Raw genomic sequence first — 20,102 nt, forward strand, 5'->3', positions numbered from 1 at the left:
AGCTTGCTTGTCAACTGCTTGAAAGCAAGGGGCAAAACTAGATGAGCTAAAGAGATCCATACCATCTCTAAGATCTATGATTCCAGTATATTGTTTCCAAGCTTTAGATGAAATGATTACTTTTTACAGGTTTGTTTATTCTCCAGGACCTAACTAATTCCATCATCTCACTGGTCTGGATAAACCAGTCATAGGGGCAGACAACAAACCCATTCTTTTTTGTCCTCCTGTCATTTTTTCCCATGTCCTTCTAGAAATCCCCTATAAATGAGCTACCCAGCATGCCAAGGACTTTTCTCATTCTGTAGGTACCTTGGCATCACTCAGCCTGTCCATATGTTACCTCTAGCTCTTGCTACCTGACTCTTCCCTTCTTTTGTGATTTTATATATATATTTCTTGGATATCTTTTTCTGCCACTTCTTGCATGCAAATTATCTTTGGTAACATGCCAAATGAAATTCATCTTGCAAAGCTCCACAGGTTTCTATAGAAATGTTGGCAGTTTTATTATTTGCCTATTCATTATACTTCTCCCACTATTGTCTATAAATGCTTTTGAAGCGATCTAGCTTAGCTGAGTATCACACAAAGTTTTTCAAGGATATTGTTTTTTCTTCCAAAGTTCTTCATGCTTTTGTGAGGTGATACTGACTGTTATCTCCAACTGTCTTTTTGTGTAACATTTTTATTATGAATTTAAACATGTGACAATTTAGTTTATATTATAAACTATTAACCTTGGCTGTTATGTCTTTCCACTTTGCAAAGAGATGAAGTATTTTCTGGCTAAGATAATGTTTGGAAATTTTGTCTCTATATTGTGGGAAATGTCTTATATCAGTTAAACTTCTATAAGAAATTGTGATAATCAGAGTCAATGTCTTTTTCTTTGACCATTTCTCATTTGGGAGTATCAGTCACTTATTTGAGTAAGTAGTGTTGGAGCTGGTATAACTTCTTATCTTTAAGTGTCTTCTAGATTTGGTATTGATTTTTGCTCTAATTAATTCTTAGACTGCAAGCCAACAACTAATTATCACACTGGCTACCAGTCATTTTCTGTCTATTAATATATGCTTTTATTTTTTGTTATGTTGGGAGTTAACCATGTGGAATGCCTTCTAACTCTCTTTTTAAAATAAAGTATTCATAATATAGAGGCATGGAATTTTAGTATATTCTACCAGTCTTTGACTGCTTTCATTTCTTAATCCTACAATTTATTTTCCAACATACTTTTCACCTTTTCTTCTGTGTCTTCTGTCACATTAAAGTTATTGTCAATGTACATGTTAAACAGGTTAGAGGATCTTGTTTTGTTTTTCAAAAGACATCTGTTTCTTCATCCTCTTCAATAGCCATTAATATATAAAATCCAATTATCTTTTTGTTGGTCATGCTCTTCACAAGAATCTCAAGGGGAGATAGTCAACTGTCTCATGAAATATTTCTTGTTGCATTTGTGTACACAATGAAACTTTAGTTGTTCTTTCAACTAGCCTATGTCCCCCATTTAATTGCAACTTCCTTGTGTATTTCGGTTTCATTGATATTGAGAATGCAAATACTAACAAGTAGTCCATCAATTCTCTGATGAGTGAACAAGGATCTTGGGACACTGATAATTAAATTAATACTGCTAGTCTAAAAACTGTGAGTTTTTGCCCTTTCTGCATCCTTCTATATTGCCCTGCCTCAGTCATTGCGGAAGCAAAACAGACCACACAGAACTTTGCTTCTTTGTTTCACAGGTCAGACTGGTCATCTCATAAGTCTCTTGGAAACTGAAGGAAAACCATGTACTCACTAATTCTAGTAACCAGGCTGAACTTGGATGAAACGCAATGCTCAGTATTGATAATTGATGCAACATACGTATCTCCACTTGGTAAAGAAGTTTGCATTTGCTAACTGATGCCTTGGTTTGCACATACTAAAGATACTTTCATTGTGTGGGTTGGACTGACTTAACTGTTTTCCTTTGCTACAAGGGAAGGTTCTACTTTAGGGGCAAGAAGGCTACGGTAAATCAGGTAATAACAGTGATTGAAAAAATCAAAAAGCATCTGAAATGACTGAATTAAGAAAAAAAAAATCAGGCTATAACAAAGCTGTCACTCAGCAGTTTACTAATGCTTCAAGCCCTAACAATATAGGATATGATAACGGTACAATTGTCAGCACAAACAGATGAGAGCTTCCCCTTATCTGTGTCCCACATTATACATCATTATATACTCTAAAGAGGGAGAATCCTGCAGGTAGACTGTATCTTCACCAAAAAACAAAACAAAACAAAATACTCCAAGTCATTCTCTTTGAATTATATTACCAGACTTAGTATTAAGTTCAGAAAGGAACTTGAGCTAACTGGGATTTATCCAAAAAAGAGTTTGTATCAATGGGTATGAAACCTAAAAATGAAATTAAAAATAAAAAATTCTATGATCTATTTTTTTTTTACCTACAAAAATACTGCAGAAAGAGTTCGTGCTAACCATGCTTTAAATATCTTTGGGAACCTGAAACTAAAAGCCTTGCTCATCTCAGTGATGTTATCTTGTTGCAGGGATGGAATGTTAGACCTAAAAAGAACTTGAGAAATCCTATAAATAAATCCTAAAAATGCTTGCTTTAAGTTCAGAATAAAAAAAAAAGAAATTCTATTGTTCATCCTTATTATTTTAAAGATGAATCAACCAAAGCCACAAAAAGTGAAATGATTTACTCCAGGCCATGCAGTAGCAGAGAGTGGAGTACGAAGTTAGAATTCTCCTGAATTCTAAAATGCAAACCACACATACTAGAAAAATATGACACCAAACATGAGAATTTCAGTGTAAAATATGGATATTTTTTCCTCTCTGTTTCTTATGAAATTCCTGAACTAGAAGTTTCTCTTACCCTCTGAAGATGCATCCGAAGTAGATCACAGATATTCGTATTCAACTCAGGATAGAAGAAAAAGTCTCAATACTTACTTAATTTCCCTCTTTTCCTGTATGGTCAATGGCTGATTCCGAATGATTTTGTTTCTGTCTCTAGCTGTTAAGTTTACAAGAGATGCAACCAACTTTTCCTCTGTATAAGGGTCATAATAAAAAAAAAAAGAAATACTTGGTTTACAAAAACAAACTATCTCCTATAAAACAGCCACAAGAGCCACATTACAGGAGAGTTATAATAAAGGAGAATGGTTCCAAATGGATTGGAACTACATACTCAAACAGAACTCAGAATCATACAACAAAAGAAATTGTACTCAATTACTGAACCCAGAAATTGAACTTAATATTAACTCTGGACTCAGGGCATTATATTCATACTTCTCTCAGGTAGTCAGCACATTTTGATTTATACGAAATTATTTGTATATATTTTGTTCCTCTACTAGACTATAAGCTTTATGACGGTAATCACTGAGTCTCATTTCTCTCTGTCTCCCTTCTAACCCCTGACACTGGGTGTAAAATAGATACTTAAAATGTTTTTATACTTAATGCATTGGTTTTTTTTTTTTTTTTTTTTTTACCAAGCTACAATTAGATTATTCTTACATAACAAAAAAGTATTCAGTTATCCTGAACTGAAACTCAGTTTACATAGATTCTGAAATTATTGAAAAGAACATCAAAATGTTTCTCTAAACTGAACCTGAGATGATTTTACATTTTCTTCAGTTGGAACCTCCAAGTAGAACAAAGTAGGCAACTTTTTCGCTTAAATTTCTCATCTCTGTAATTTTAGTCTTTGTCTTTACATTCTCTTAGTATAAGTCATGTGCTACAAGACTGGATGAGACTTAAAGAAGTCATCTATTTTACACAACAGAGACATGACTAGAGACTTGCACTAGGGAAAATATAGGGGACAACACTGAAGATGATAATTTTGAAGGATCATGCAAGCTTTGTTACATTTCTATTTTGACTGAACCTTTTCTCTGTCAGCAGCTAGAAACAACTGAGCTTAGCATATAGTAGGCAAGAATCATGAATAAAACTAATGAGCTACCAGACATCCTTGTTTACTTATACCCCAGAGGAATTACATAGTAGGTGAGCTTTTTTCCAGCCTTGCTGTGCTACTCCGGCAAAATTCTTCTTTTAAAAAATTAATTTGTTTTCAGTTTTCTACAATCACTTCCATAAGTCTCAAATTTTCTCTCTCTTTCTCCCCGTTCCTTCCTCAAGACAGCATGCAGTCTTATACGGATTCTACACATACATTCTTATTAACCACATTTTCGTATTAGTCATTTTGCATAGAAGAATTAAAATGAATGGGAGAAACCATGAGAGAAACCAAAACAAAACAAAACATAGCACAAGAGAAAACAGTCTGCTTCAGTCTGTGTTCTGATTCCATAGTTCTTTCTCTGGATGTGGATGGGATTTTGCCTCAAGAGTTCATTGAGAATGTTTTAGATCCTTGCATTGCTGTGAAAGGTTAAGTCTATCAGAAACAGTTCTTGTACACTGTGGCTATTACTGTGTACAATGTTCTCCTGGTTCTGCTCATTTCACTCAGCATCAGTTCATATAAGTCCTTCCAGGCCTCTCTGAAGTCCTCCTATTCATCATTTCTTATAGTACAATAGTATTCCATTACATTCATATACCACAACTTGTTCAGCCATTCCCCATTTGATGGGCATTCCCTCAATTTCCAGTTCTTGGTCACCACAAAGAAAGCTCCCCAGTAAAATTCTTAGCAGTGACCTCAAATTGTATTCAGAACTCTCTCTTATTAGATAAAGCCCTACAATTGGTATCTGCTCCCCAGATTGAAGGTTGGCATCCCCCAGTATCCCCACCTGATCAACTGAATTGGTCTTAATTATTCTTGTATTATTTTCAAATCATTAATTAGAAAGTTGATCTTAGTGTACTCAGTGTTGTTTGCTTTGGACTTGTTTTATGCTGCTTGCTCCAGTCACCATAATTGCTAGTTATGGCTCTGCTAGGCAACCCTTTAAATTAGGATCAATCAATCCATCAACTAGCATTTATAAAGCACCCACTATGTACCAGATACAGATGCTGTATCATAATAAAACCTTTCAAACAGATCCTGTTTTTCATAGCATCTAATCCACCACACAAGCTGAACTTCTAGATCAATGGACTGGTCTTTAAAGTTATTAACAAGATGACACTTGGGGCAATATGAATTCCAAAAAGTCTTCCTCTAGCATCTAGCATGGGTCTAGGGCATAATTACCTCAGAAAGACAAGTCAGAGACTATCCTGGCAATAAACTTAAGTAATCCAGACATTTGGATTTTAGTGGTAATCCCTTGCCTTAGGAAAAAAAAAATATGTGTGTGTGTGTGTGTGTGTGTGTGTGTGTGTGTGTGTATGAAGACATACCAGAACTTTAATGCACTGTTCATGAAATCATTTTCTAATGCCTCCTCATAGAACCCCGATGAATCAGCTCGCAGGAACCTACCATGCTTGATTTTTTCTGCAATAGTCCCAAAAGTAGGATCATATGCTAGCAAGTCATCATCATACCAGTTTCTTCTCCATACAAAAGAATTAACTGTAAAAAAAGACATGTAAATAACTATCCTGTTTATTAACTACGATTAATGAATAGCTTGTCAAGTTTGACACATTCAATTTAATATTGTATTATTTAATATGTATTATAAAATTGCATAGTTTTATCAATAGAAAAATATAATCCCTGATTTTAAAAAAGTCCATTATTTTGCTATTTATCAGCATTTTGGAACCGTTAAGTAGTAACAAAAAATTAGTCAGTAGTAATGTGATAAAAACACTTTTCTCAAAACATAGGTTTTGTACATGTGACTTTTACCAGGGAAGACTGACTGCCTGGATGTGTGCTGGCTTGTAGATTTTGAAGAACTGGGAAAGAGGGAGAATTACAAGGTATACTTGACCCATCTGGTCCTTTTATTCTTTCTTCAACTAAGCTGACACTTAAACACTCTTCCAAATTTAGCTTGTGCAAGTCTGTTTGCTCATCTTAAGCCCAACCCTATCCTATTCTCTTATTGTTGGCTATGAGTGACTCTCTAAAGGAAACCTAAAACCATTCCTCAATCAGGGTCCTCAAGGGAACATGTGACCCTCTAGGTCCTCAAGTACATCCTGTTGACTGAATACAAACTTCACAGAACAAATTCCCTTAATAAAATGATTTGTTCTGTAAAACTTGGACACAAAGACCTAAAAGGCCCCATGTGGCCTCGAGGCCCCAAGTACCCCATCCCTGCCAAACAATATCCTGCTAAAGCTTTGACTGGCCCCAATACTGCCTTCATAGAACCCATAATATCTAGGGGAATGTTTCTTAGGAACTGAGGTGGCATTAGCGTGGAGGGAGCACATCCCTCGACAAATCATCAACTAAACTCTTAGTTTATTACTTACATATCTTGGTCACGGTATCATAGAATCTCCTCCAATCCCCTCCTTTAACAAAAAAGGACCAGGGAGAGTAAAGGAATTGCCTCAGAGTGTCACAGATAGGGAATTGTGGAACCGGGAGTAGAACTCCAGGCTTTTTGACTTCTAGTCCAATGGTCTTCCCCTTCACCACACTGCCTTTGTGTTTGCCTAGTTTCTGAGGGTAATGATGGATTCCTATGACAGCAGAGGTTGGGAGTTTAACAACTTTTAGGTCTGGAGTAGAGTAAACAAAGCAAAAATACTCAACCCTGAAATAAAGAAAATATATGTGCATGTGTACACGTAGGCAGGATTCAACCATAAATTATATCTAAAACCCCCATGTAACATACACATTTTCTTCTATAGAGTTCTGATCTAAAAAAATCAAGTTCCATTCTGCTAATAACTTTTAAAACTAGAAGTAACACCATATGGGATAGATATTGTTTATATATGTATGTGTGTGTAAATATATATATATGTGTGTGTGTGTACACATATATACATATGTCTATGTTTCCTTCACTTTTGAAATTGAAGTAAATTTGAATTAATTTTGAGATCAAGATAAAAATTTAATGTCACACCTTGAAGTCAAAATAACCCAATACACACGAAATACACTCACATTATGTCTATACACACATATATGTGTGTATCTATCTCTCTACCTATACACATATATGTGGGTGTATCTCTCTATAGACAAACACATAGCTATATCTACAGATATCTATAGACATATAGATATATTTGTTTCTATGCATATATGGATAAGGTCTCATATTTGTTTCTTTAGATGTACAGATTATATCTATAGATACATTTATTTCTTTGTTTAGATAGATAGACAGACAGACAGACACATATACACATTTATGGCCAGGCTGGCAATATGTATATATAGAGACAGAAAAGAAAAAAAATTAGGGTGAGGGGAAGAGACAGAGAGAGAAAGAAAGAGAAGAGAAGAAAGAAAAAAACAGAGGAAGAGTCAAAGTCAGAGAGGGAGGGATAGACAGAAACCAAGGGAGAGAGAGGGGGAGAGAGTCAGGTAGGAAATTAAGATCATAGATTTGAAGCAAGAAGGGATCTTGTATGTCATTTAATTAAATGATATAAAAGAGAAAACTGAAGGTTAGAAAGGTGAAGTACCAGAATTTGAACTCAAGTCCTCTTACTTTAAATTCAATGATCTTTCTATTGCACTACAATGGAGAAAATTAATTATTGTATGCAAAGTTATCAAGAACCTTCCTCTTTAATCTCTTATTTTGTGTTCGTTGCTTCAAGGACTCTTATGGAATTCACAACTATATGGTCTCACTAATTTGTATAAACCAGAGGAACTGATTCCTTATGGCGCAGACCCCTTCAAAGAAAGGCTCCCCTCCATTCTCAGGCACTCCCTCCAGGCCCTCCAGTGTAACATTACCTAGTGGATTTGTACAAGAATCATTTGAATGATCAAGGATGTGAAAAGCCTGAGAAAAAGATAGCGAGATGGAATTTGAAATCCTGCTTAACCGACTCCCCTTTCTGGAGCCTGAAACCTTTGGAGGCACAACTTCTGTCATTTCATCATCCGTATCCTCAAGGTCAATAATTTTTTGCTGCCATTTGTTTTGGGATGAACTAGGCAACAGAGATCTTGACATCCTGGACTCTGGTTCAAGATCTTCGACGTCAATGAGGACCTCCACCACGTGATCATTATGTTTTCTTTTCTTAGTTCTTTTTTCCACAACCTTCTGCTCTTTCCTCTCTTTGAAAACATCAGAAAACATTTTTCCCCCTGGGCTCCTCTGCTATAGTAGGACTAGCACTCAGTTCTCACAACTTCTCTCTCAGGTAAAGTTACAGTCAAAGAGGCTTAAATCATCTCTTTTTTCCCCAAACATTGAAAAGTAATTTTAAAAACAATTCAGAAAATTAAAATAGCTCCTAAGACCAACATCCATAAGCTGGCCTGCTTTCAGGGTGATGGCTCATGGTATCTAGGGAAAAAAGATGAAACAGAATTCTTCATTATAGACTAAAGGATTCTAGAAACAGAAGACAGAGTTTCTAAACTATTCCTAATAGTCAGTCAACTTGCATTTATTAGGTGCCTACTATGTGCCTGGCACTGTGCTAAGAGATGTGAGTACAAAATAAGGAAAAAAGATAGTCTGGGCTCTCAAAGAGCTCGTGATCTAAGGGGAGAGACAACATGCAAACAGCTATGTATAAAGAGGATATGTACAGGACAAGTTGGAGATAATCACAGAGGGAAGGCACTAATATTTAAATGACTAAGACATGTCTATTGTAGAAGTATATTTTTCATGATTTGGTGTGTATAATTGGTATCATATTTCTTGCCTTCTGGGTGGGTGGGAAAGGTGGGGGAGGTAGGTAGAGAATTTGGAACTACAAATAAAAATTAAAAAATAAAGAAAGACTGAAAAAGGCTTCTTGTAGAAGGTGGGACTTCAGGTGAGACCTGAAGGAAGCCAGGTAAAGCTAGGAGAGAAGGTACAAAGGTTATGTTATTAAAAAAAGACATATCAAAAGTTATAATATCTGCAGTAAGACTTGGAAATATATCTTATAATCATAGTTTTAAAGGGACATATTGATGCACTCTGCCCCCTGATCGCTGATATATTATGTTTGAAAGAATTTATCAGATAACTTATTGCATGATGAGCAACTAATTATAATCCTTTTAAAGGTAATATGATGCCTTAACTCAGTTAAAAATCTGTCCACTCAATATGGTTCTTAAGGCATAAGTAATAATCATTATTTCTTTGTTTAGGTAGACACATATATACATTTATGGCCAGGTTGGCAATATGTGTATATGGAGAGAGAGAGAGAGAGAGAGAGAGAGAGAGAGAGAGAGAGAGAGAGAAAGGGAGTTGGGGGAGAGACAGAGAGAGAAAGAGAGAGATGACATCATTCAGGGAGAGGAAGAAGGTTATGTTATTAACATATAGTGGGCAGATGAATGAGATGTTTTTGATCATAGGAAGGTGGAGTAGGTCTTTGGGTCACCTTGAGTCATACAGCATAGGTTTATGCCATTATGATCAATTTTTATGACCACCCATGACCATAGATTTATGAATTATGACCAATTCATAAGTCAAGCCTTGCTATCAACACACCCCTTCTGATCATTCTTCACTATCTTATGTATGCCTGTTTTTGAGGCTCAGTATTCTCTAGTCATTGATTTTCTGTCTCCTGTGTAAAAAACCCTGAGCTTAACTCAATGTTGTATCAGTGTCCTGTATCTCTCCCAAGGCTTGAAATTGTTATGAGGGTGAGGCAGAGTTGCTGTTAGTCTCACTCTCTCCTCCAGAATCATCGAAGTCTGGTGGCAAGACAAAAGTCGAGATAACCAATAGAGGTCCAATAAAAAGCTTAAAATTCAACCCCATTTCCTATTTGAGTCATATTTCTATCTACCACATGCTCACCTTCTCTTCCCAAGTGCTGATTTCCATAATGTTCATCAAGACTGCTTTCATCCTCATAGGCAATGTTTCCTATTAGAATGGAGAATAAAAGAAAACATGGGGGGACAAAAGGCATTTACTATCAAATGAATAATATTTACAGAGAGAAAAAGATATTTTTCTAGGCACAGTTCTTTTAAATAAGTAATTGATGTCAATGAGTAATGGGACAAAAGCAAAAAGACTATTGATGTTAAATATAAAAATATATGAATAATTTTCAAACTCAATGTTAGTCTTTTAGGAACTGAATTCACTCTCAGATTCAGATTCTAACAAATGCCATAGCATTTATCTTGATATCTCTGGATATCAATTTCTCCATTAATTAAATAAAGGAGTTGGACTAGCTCTAGTATTCTTAACCATTTTTGTGTGTCATGAAGCCTTGTGACAACCTGGTAAAGCCTATGGATCCCTGTTCAGAATAATATTTTTAAATTATAAAACAATATTCACAGGATTCAAAAGAGAACCAATTATATAGAAACATAGCTAACTATGTTTTTAAAAAATTCATAGGCTTATAACCTTTAGACTTCATGATCTCTTTCTAGGATCCCTTTAAGTTCTAACTTTTTTTTCCCCCCAGCATTAATTGGTAATATTAAATGCTAGTCTTTCAATAGAGAAAAGGAAGGAAAGTAGAGCTCTGTTAGAGGTAACTTGGCAATGTGTACAAAAAACTCAGAAGTGAAAAGAACCTTCCTAAGTTTTCCTTTCAAAAACATTCATCTTAAGTATCTTCATTTTCAAGGGAAAAAATTACTATTACAGCTTACATTTCTTTAGCATTTGTACATATGCATTCTCATTTAAACTTTATAAATTTGATCCTGACAGGTAGAAAGTATATTACTACCTCCATTTTACAGATAAGTAAACTGAAGCTCAGAGAGGTAAGTCACTTGCATGAGGTGACATAGCTAGAGTGGGTATTCCAGCCAAGGTCTTCATGAATCCAAGTTCCTTTTATCTCAAAATACTGACTTTCAAATGCTCAGAGGGACTAAGCCTCCTGGGAAAAATGCCCTATTTGGATTTATGTTGATTTACCCCAAGAGGCAAACAATGATAAGACCTAAACTTGCAAAGGAGAAGATGCTTTTGGGCAACATAGCCAGTCCTCCCTGAGACAGTAGGATGTGCTGGAAAGAACATTGACCTTCGAATGAGTAATGGGACATGGTTTTGAGAAACCCAGTTGTGAGAAACTGAACACTCAATCCTACTGAATTTCACTTTTCTCATCTGTTAAACATTAATAAGAACAGTTGACCTACCTAACATACAGAATTGATGCAGGGACCAAATGAGATAGTTTACATATTTGTACTTATAAAATGCTATGCAAATGTGAATTGTTATGAGACCAATAAGCAAATTCTGCATACTCAAAGGAGTTTTCTGTGGGGGTACTATCTGGATATCTAGATAATTGAAGGTCACATCCTTTAGCAAATGAGAAAAGCATCTGCTTCACTAAGAATGTAAAATGAAGAAAAAAAAAGAAATACGGAAAGTTGTTGAATAGTGTGAAGAATGCCAAAACAAAAATTTGATACATACACTGACAATGACTAAATCAGTCAATACATATTAAGTGTCTACTATGTGCTAAGAGTTGGGGCCACAAGGAAAGGTAAAAGGCAGTTCCTGCCCTCCAGAAGCTCACAGCCTAATGAGATGATAAGTGATCAACTAGGTATAAACAACCTAAAAACAAGCTAAACTAGAAATAATAAACAGAGGGAAGGCACTAGAATTAAGGGGAATAGGGAAAGGCTACCTGTAGAAAGTAGAGATTGTAGCTGGGACTTTTGAAGGAAGCAGGGGGAAACCCAGAGGTGGAGAAAAAGAGGGAGACTTCCAGGCATGAGGGACAGCCAGAGAAAATGCACAATCTATAGTCAGTGTCCTGGGGGGGAAGGCAAGGAGGCCATTGTCACCAGACCACAGAGTATGAGGGTGTGAGAGTTTTCGCCTTGTAAGAAGACTGGAAAGGTGGGGAGGGAGAAAGTTACAAAGGGCTTTGAACTCCAAAAAGAGCATTTTGTATTTGATTGTGGAGGTGATAGGGAGCTGCTGGAGGGGACTGAGTGGGATGGAGTGTGTAATGCTAATCAGAGAGTTAAAGATCTTCCCCACCCATTAATGGGCCTGCCTATTAAGGAAAGCTTGATTAGGGGAGGCCCACACCTTTTGTCAGTTTCTATACACTGATTCTCAAGGGTTGTGATGCCCTCTGGCTCTGAAAAATGTATAAATACTCTGAGGTGAGGTTTCATCTTGGGCCTAACTCGTTGGAAGTGTTTGTTTGGCCAGATGAGACTCTGGGCAGCCTCTAAGGAGCACCCCAGCTTTGAAAACCCAGATGTTGGTGCTTCTCTCTCTGATAACTATGTATGCATATATGGTCACACAGTTGGATCTGTCTGTTGAACTGTGATATATGTATTGCTTATGGTCAGACAGTTGGAACCCCTGTCTGTTGATTATTATTTCTCTGTATTTTCTCTGAAGTTCAGGGTGCTGACTTTTTCCCCTGAACTAAGTGAATGATACTTGTGCTTGATTAAAGTGGATAGTAGACCCCTCAAAAGTTGTCTTTCCTTTTAGAAAAGCAGATGTAAGAACCTGTACAGCAGACCCTCCTGTGAATGTCAGGGTCCTTGCTTTTTCAAAGTGGAGTGACATCATGATATCTGCCCTTTAGAAAGATCACTTTGACAGCTGAGTGGAGAATGGACTGGAGTAGGGAAAGACCTATGACAGAAAGACCAAATAATGGACTATGGAAGTAGTCCAGGAATGAGGAAGTGGTGGCAGTGTCAGAGGAGAGGAGATATATGGGACAAATGTTAGGAAGGTAAAAATCAACAAGTTGTGGCAACAGATTGATTATGGAAGATAAGATAGGGAAGAGTTGAGACTGACATGTAGGGTTTGAACCTCAGTGACTGGGAGGATAGTGGTGCCTTGTACAATAAGAGGGAAATTAGGAAGAGGGGAGGGTTTTGGGGAAAAGTATGAATTTTTTAAATTTAAAAATATTATTTTTAGTTTACAACATTCAGTTCCACATGCTTTTGAACTTTAAATTTTCTCCCTCTCTCTTCCCTTCTCCCTCCTCGAGATGGCGCGCAATCTGATATAGGCTCTACATATATGTTCATATTAAACATATTTTCACATTAGTCATGTTGTAAAGAAGAATTATAACCAATGGAATGAACTGCTAGAAAGAAGAAACAAAACAAAACAAAACAAAAAAGAGAGAGCAAATAATATGCTTTGATCTACATTCAGACTTTGGAATTCTTTCTCTGGATGTGGATAGCATTTTCCATCATGAGTCTTTTGGAGTTGTCTTAGAACCTTGCATTGCTGAGAAGAGCCAAGTCTGTCAAAGTTAATCATCTGCATATTGTGACTGTTACTATGTACAATGTTGTCCTGGTTCTGCTCCTCTCACTTAGCATCAGTTCATATAAGTTTCCAGGTTTTTCTGAAGTTCACCTGCTTATCATTTCTTATGGCACAATAGTATTCTATTACATTCATATATCAGCCATTCCCCAATTGATGAGCATCACCTCAATTTCCAATTCTTTGCCACCACAAAAAGAGTTGCTATAAATATTTTTGTACATATGTATCCTTTTCCCATTTTTATGATATCTTTGGGATACAGACCTAGAAGTGGTATTGCTGGGTCAAAGGGCATGCACATTTTTATAGTCCTTTGGGCATAGTTCCAAATTGTTCTCTAAAATGGTTGGATCAGTTCACAGCTCCACCAACAATGAATTAGTGCTGCAATTTTCCCACATCTTCTCCAACATTTATCCTTCTTCTGTTTTGTCATATTAGCCAATCTGATAGGTATGATGTAGTACCTGAGAGTTGTTCTGATTTGCATTTCTCTAATTAGTAGTGACTTAGAATATTTTTTCATATTATTATACATAGTTTTAATTTCTTCCTCTGAAAACTGCCTGTTCATATCCTTTGATAATTTATCAATTGAAGAATATCTTGTATTCTTATAAATTTGACTCAGTTCTCTATATATTTTAGAAATGAGGCCTTTGTCAGAGACACTGGCTATAAAAATTGCTTCCCAGCTTTCTATTTTCCTTCTAATCTTGACTGCATTGATTTTTTGCAAAATCTTTTCAATTTAATGTAATCAAAATCATCCATTTTGCATTTCATAATGTTCTCTATCTCTTGTTTGGTCATAAATTCTTCCCTTCTCCATAGATCTGACAGAAATAAAGTGATAAACTTTTAAAACTTTTGTGTTGAATGTCACTTTTCAAGGTTAACTTTTTGTAAATAAAAGTTTAGTGAGTTTTCTTTTTTGAAATTAGGTTTATAATAAATTACTGGGGTTTTTTGGTTTTTTATTTCTTATGCTTTTTAAAAAATGAAAAGAAAACTTCTTTCACTCATTCCCTTGCCATTCCTTGTACCTTCTTGACCTTCTTCTAATGCTTCCTTCATTCACTCACATTCAACTGGGATTCCTCTTTATTTCCAGGAATATGGTCTCCCCTGACAGGGCCAGACCAAAACCAACTCCTCTGAAGAAGGTCCTCTTCTATGCTTCCTGTACTGCCATAAGGGGGAGATATTCTTATTTCTCCATTTAGATGTCTTCTCAACTCACTTGTAAACTTTGAAAGGGAAAGGACTATGTTGTACATCTTTGTTTCTTCCTCCATGGGGCCTCCAGGGTTCCTTTCACATGCTTACTATGAGTTGAGAAGAAAGATGATAATGGGGGTGGAGCCAAGATGGCAGAGTAAAGGCAGATACTCTCCTGAATTTTCTCCCAAACCCCTCCAAATATCTGTAAAAATAACTCTAAACAAATTCTAGAGCAGCAGAACCCACAAAATGACAGAGTGAAACAAATTTTCAGTCCAAGACAACCTGGAAGGTCACCATAAAAGGTCTGTTGCACTAGACTGAGAGAGGAATACAGTCCAGCATGAGCTGTGCAGTCACAGACTGGGTCCCAGCAAACCCAGAGCAGGCCTTAGGGCACTGAATCACTGGCAGCAGTGGTTGTTTCCAGACTTCTGAACCCACAAACACCAAAGACAACTTAGAAGATCAGTAGGAAGCATCTGTCCAACCTGGGTGAGAGAGGAGCATGGTCCAGCTCCAACTCTAAGGTGTTGTGGTGAGGTAACAGTGAAAACAGCAGCTGTTTCTGGAGCTCTCAGCCTACAGATAGGAGGGGTGCTGATCAGATGGGGATTTCAAGGATCCCTTTGCTGGTGCTGAGGTGGGATACTCTTGCTTTGCCCTGCTTGGTTCTGGGTTGCAGTCCTGAGTGGCAGTCCTGGGGCCAGGAGAAGTGCTGGTGTGGTCAGAGCTTGTGGCCATGGTGGAAGGGGGAAATCCTCCTCATAGTTCCAAGGCAGAAAAGAGTGCTTGTGGTCACTCGCAGACCAGAGCATTGAACAGGAGAGGAGTAAACACCTCTGCTTTGATCATACAACCTTGGTAAAATTGAAAATTTACAGGTCCCTAGAAACATTTTTTAAAACAGCTACACAAAACCCCTGAAGGTTGGGGCAGTACACTCTCCATCCTGGAAGCAGAGTCATACCTTAACAAAGAGTTATAAAAGCTAAGTAATTGACTGGGAAAATGAGCAAAGAGCAGGGAAAAATCAATTTATATGAAATTACTTTAATGACATAGAAGATCAAAACATACAATCAGAAGAAGACAACAAAGTCAAAGCTCTTACATCCAAAGCCCTGAAGGATAATATGAATTGGTCACAGGCCATGGAAGAGCTCAAAATGGATTTTGAAAATCAAGTAAGAGAAGTAGAGGAAAATTTGGGAAGAGAAATGTGAGTGATGCAAGAAAATCATGAAAAACTACTCAACAGCTTGCTAAAGGAAACACCAAAACATGATAAAGAAAATAACACCTTAAAAAAATTGACTAACCCAAATAGCAAAAGAGAGTCAAAAAGCCAGTGAGGAGAAGAATGCCTTAAAAAGCAGAATTGACCAAATGAAAAAGGAGATCCAGAAGCTCACTGAAGAAAATAATTCTTTCAAAATTAGAATGGAGCAAATGGAAACTAATGACTCTATAAGATCAAGAAATTATAAAACAAAACCAAAAGAATGAAAAAATAGAAGACAATGTAAAGCATCTCATTGGAAAAACAACTGATTTAGAAAATGGATCCAGGAGAGATAATTTTAAAATTATTGGACTACCTGAAAACCATGATAAAAAAAAGCCTAGAGAATATCTTTCAAGAAACTATCAAGGAAAACTGCCTGGATGTTCTAGCACCAGAGGGTAAAATAGATATAGAAAGAATCCATTGATCACCTCCTGAAAGAGATTCCAAAACTTCAGAGTTCCCAGGTCAAGGAAAAAATATTGCAAGCAGCCAGGAAGAAACAACTCAAGTAATGTGGAAAAACAAGCAAGATAACCCAAAACTTAGCAGCTTCTACTTTAAGGGATTGGAGAGCTTGGAATATGATATTCTAGAGGTCAAAGGAGCTAGAATTAAAACCAAGAAAATCACCTACCCAGCAAAACTGAGTATAATACTTCAAGGAAAAAAATGGGCATTCAATGAAATAAAGGACTTTCAAGCATTCTTGATGAGAAGACAGAGCTGAAAAGAAAATTTGACTTTCAAACACAAGACTCAAAAGAAGCATGAAAGGTAATCAGGAAAGAAAAATCATAAGGGACTTATTGAACTGTTTACATTCCTGTATGGAAAGATGATATAGATGATATTTGTAATTCATGAGACCTTTCTCAGTATTAGGGTAGTTGGAGGGAATATATATGTGTGTGTGTGTGTGTGTGTGTGTGTGTGTATGTACATACACACACACATACATACACACACACACATATATATGTGTATGTATGTATAGATATATGTGTGTATATACACATACACACACACACACACACTTACATACTGAGGGCAGAAAGTGAGTTGAATATGAAGGGATGTATTCTAAAAAATAAAATTAAGAGGTGAGCGAGGAATGTACTGGAAGAATGAGAAAAGGAGAGGTAGAATGGGATAAATTATCTCCTATAAAATAGGCAAGAAAGAGCTTTTACAGTGTAGAGGAAGAAAGGAAAGGTAAAAGGGAATGAGTGAACCTTACTCTCATCTGATTTGACCTAAGGAGGGAATAACATACACACTCATCTAGGTATGGAAACTTATCTTACCCTACAGGAAGGTAGGGGGGAAGGGGCTAGAAGGAAGGTCAGATTGGAGGAGGGGATGATCAGAAGCAAACACTTTTGATGGGGAACTGCATCAAAGGAGAGAATAGAATAAATGGGGTAGGATAGATGGAGGGAAATATAGTTAGTCTTTCACAACATAACTATTATGGAAGTGTTTTGCATGACTACACATGTATAAGTTATATCAAATTGCCTGCATTCACAGTGAGGGTGGGTGGGGAGCGAGGAAGAGAGAGAATGTGGAACTCAGAGTTTTAAACACAAATGTTAAAAATTGTTTTTACATGCATCTGGGAAATAAGATGTACAGGCAATGGGGTATAGAAATCTCTCTTGCCTTACAGAAAAATAAAAGAGAAGGGAATAAGGGGCAGATTTGGGTCTGGGTAATCAGAATGAATACTGTCTTGGGGTGAGGGTAGGGGACAGATGGGGAGAAAATTTGGAACTGAAAATCTTGTTGAAGTGAATGCTAAAAACTAAAAATTAATTAATAATTTTTTTTTAAAAAGAAAGATGATAATGATGCATGCACCATGCTATTTTGTAATTCCTTGGACAAATAGTTTGTTGAATATAATCATTCCAATCTTCCTTAAAAATGTTCTTGACTCATTTTCAAGGTGTCTCTATGCCATCTTCCCATCTAGACTATAAAAGCTAGCATTTATGTACTGCTTTATGCAATGGTTCTCAATTTTTTTGGTCTCAAGTTCCTTTTACATCCTAAACATTATTCAGGACCCCAAAGAATAGTTTATGTGGATAATACTTATCAACATTTACTGTATTAAAAATGAAAGCTAATAAAATTAAGAACCAATAATAATTGACATTACATGTTAACATAAATGACTTTTAGTGAAAAATAGTAAAAAAAAAATAACTATATGGCATTGTTTTATTTTTTGCAAATCTCTTAAATGTTTGGTTTAATCGAAGACAGCTGGATTCTCATATATGATTCTGCACTCAATCTGTTGCAATATCTTACAATATGTTGTTTTGGTTGAATTAATCAAGAAAATCAGGCCTCACATGAGCATGTAGTTGGAAAAGGAAGTGTTTAAATAAGGAAATAATATCTTAGTATTATCATAAAATAGTTTTGATCTCATGGACCCCTACTTGGAACTGCTGCTTTAAGGTTTGAACAGCACTTAATAATTTTTCTCATTTTATTCTCACAACACCCTAGGAGGTAGGCGGCATTATTATTCCATTTTACAGATGAGAAAACTGAGGCAGAACAAGCTACTATGACTTTCTCAAGGTCATGGAGCTAGTAAGTGTTTAAGGTCACATTTGAACTCAGGTCTCCAAAACCAGTACTCTATCTATAGCATCATATAGCTGTCTTTTAAACTCCTAGGGGAGATGAGTTAGATCTTATATCATTTTTATCCCACTGCAGTGCTTAGTACTACACTCATCACAGAAGAGGTACTCAATAAAATATGTTTGTTAGTTGATTGACCATCACTAAATTTTGCTAAACTGAGATGATGAAAATCGTGATGCATTTATAAGTTACTAATATTCAACAGTGTGCCCTCCCTGAGGACATTGTATTTAATTTCTTTAGCAGGTCACAGTCCTATAAATTTGGTCTTGGAAAATACTTACTGTATCCACCATCACTAGGACCCGGCACTGGATGTTTGCTGTACAGAGATGTAGGTTGTCTTGAGATCATTTGGAAGGATTCTGGGTAATCTCTATTCCCTCTTCCAGGAGAACCTGAGGTCTGATGGAAAAGCCCAGAATGATGACCTGACCTATAGTAAGATTTCACAAAATTAATAAAATTTTAAACATTGAAACAGTGGAATTTACTGAACAAGAGCTTTCTTCAGAAGCACATTTACTTCCCACATGCCATTTGGGGGATGGGGAAAGGGTCCACATGCTTTTCTGACAGATTGTACTGAAAGATTGACAACAATTTTTAGATGCTCTCTCTGTGGAAAAGGACCCTAAGCCTAATTTAGGTCCATCTTGTGGATACAAAAGTTACCACAATACATAGCCATATAGGTAAGTGTATTTGACCCAAACCAAATAATTTTGTTCAGTCCCACAGACTTTATTACCAGTTTTATTGGCAGAGAGTTGGGGAAAATGGCTCCTAATAATTACTTTGATTTCGTCTTCATTGGTTGTAAATTAACCGTTTTTTCATTTTTGATACTGGTAATTTAGTATTCTTCTTTGGATTTTCTAAATCAAATTAGCCAACAGTTTATCTATTTTATAAGTTTTTCCCAAAAAAAAACTAGGTTCAATTTTATTTATTAGATTTTTTTATAACTTTCAATTTTGTTCATCTGTCCTTTGATTTTTAGAGTTTCTATTTTTGGTGTTTACTTGCAAGTTTTTAATTTGCTGTTTTTACAGATTCCTTTTATTTTATTTTATTTTATTTTTAAAGCCATAGAAAACAAAGTTTATTAAAGATTCACCAAACTGGGTTGCCTTTTAAGGAGCCTAAGCATTTGTAACACTTGTATTCACAAGCTGGCCCAATAGAATCCCAGCTAGACAGAGTCTGAGCTAGATTGAATCTGAGCCTATAGATTCCTTTTAGATGTACACCCATTTGGTTGATTTGCTCTGTCTTTTATTTATTCATATATTATAAATATCTTTATTTATATATTATATTTCTTTTATTTATTTATTTTATTGTCTAATGTCCATATTATATATAATTATATTATATTAACATAATATTATATATAATTAATATATAAAATAATCTATTATATATTTATATTATAAATACATGTATTCATATATTATATTTATTTTATTTACTTATTTTATTACCTGCTGTTTCAAATATTGATATGCATTTTCCAATAACTTTTCAGTCTAAGAACTAGTCTCC

At 35.9% G+C, this 20,102-nt stretch overlaps 1 protein-coding gene across 6 annotated transcripts in view; it reads right to left on the minus strand.

Annotated features, from left to right (window-relative positions):
• The window catches only part of TMC5 (transmembrane channel like 5), a 137,348-nt gene that overhangs the window by 50,281 nt on the left and 66,965 nt on the right, over positions 1–20,102 (minus strand). For 5 of the 6 annotated variants that reach the window (XM_072598003.1, XM_072598004.1, XM_072598005.1 and 2 more), the window contains 4 exons: positions 18,839–18,990; positions 9,902–9,970; positions 5,458–5,550; positions 2,985–3,084 (listed from right to left, as the gene is read on the minus strand). In XM_072598003.1, the coding sequence (XP_072454104.1) occupies positions 2,985–3,084; positions 5,458–5,550; positions 9,902–9,970; positions 18,839–18,990 (414 nt within the window). Of the gene's footprint in view, positions 1–2,984; positions 3,085–5,457; positions 5,551–7,866; positions 8,449–9,901; positions 9,971–18,838; positions 18,991–20,102 lie in introns of those variants that run through there. The other variant, XM_072598006.1, reaches the window with a different exon arrangement.

The sequence above is a fragment of the Notamacropus eugenii genome, chromosome 3 (genome assembly GCF_028372415.1).
Source record: "Notamacropus eugenii isolate mMacEug1 chromosome 3, mMacEug1.pri_v2, whole genome shotgun sequence".
NCBI classification, from domain to species: domain Eukaryota; kingdom Metazoa; phylum Chordata; class Mammalia; order Diprotodontia; family Macropodidae; genus Notamacropus; species Notamacropus eugenii.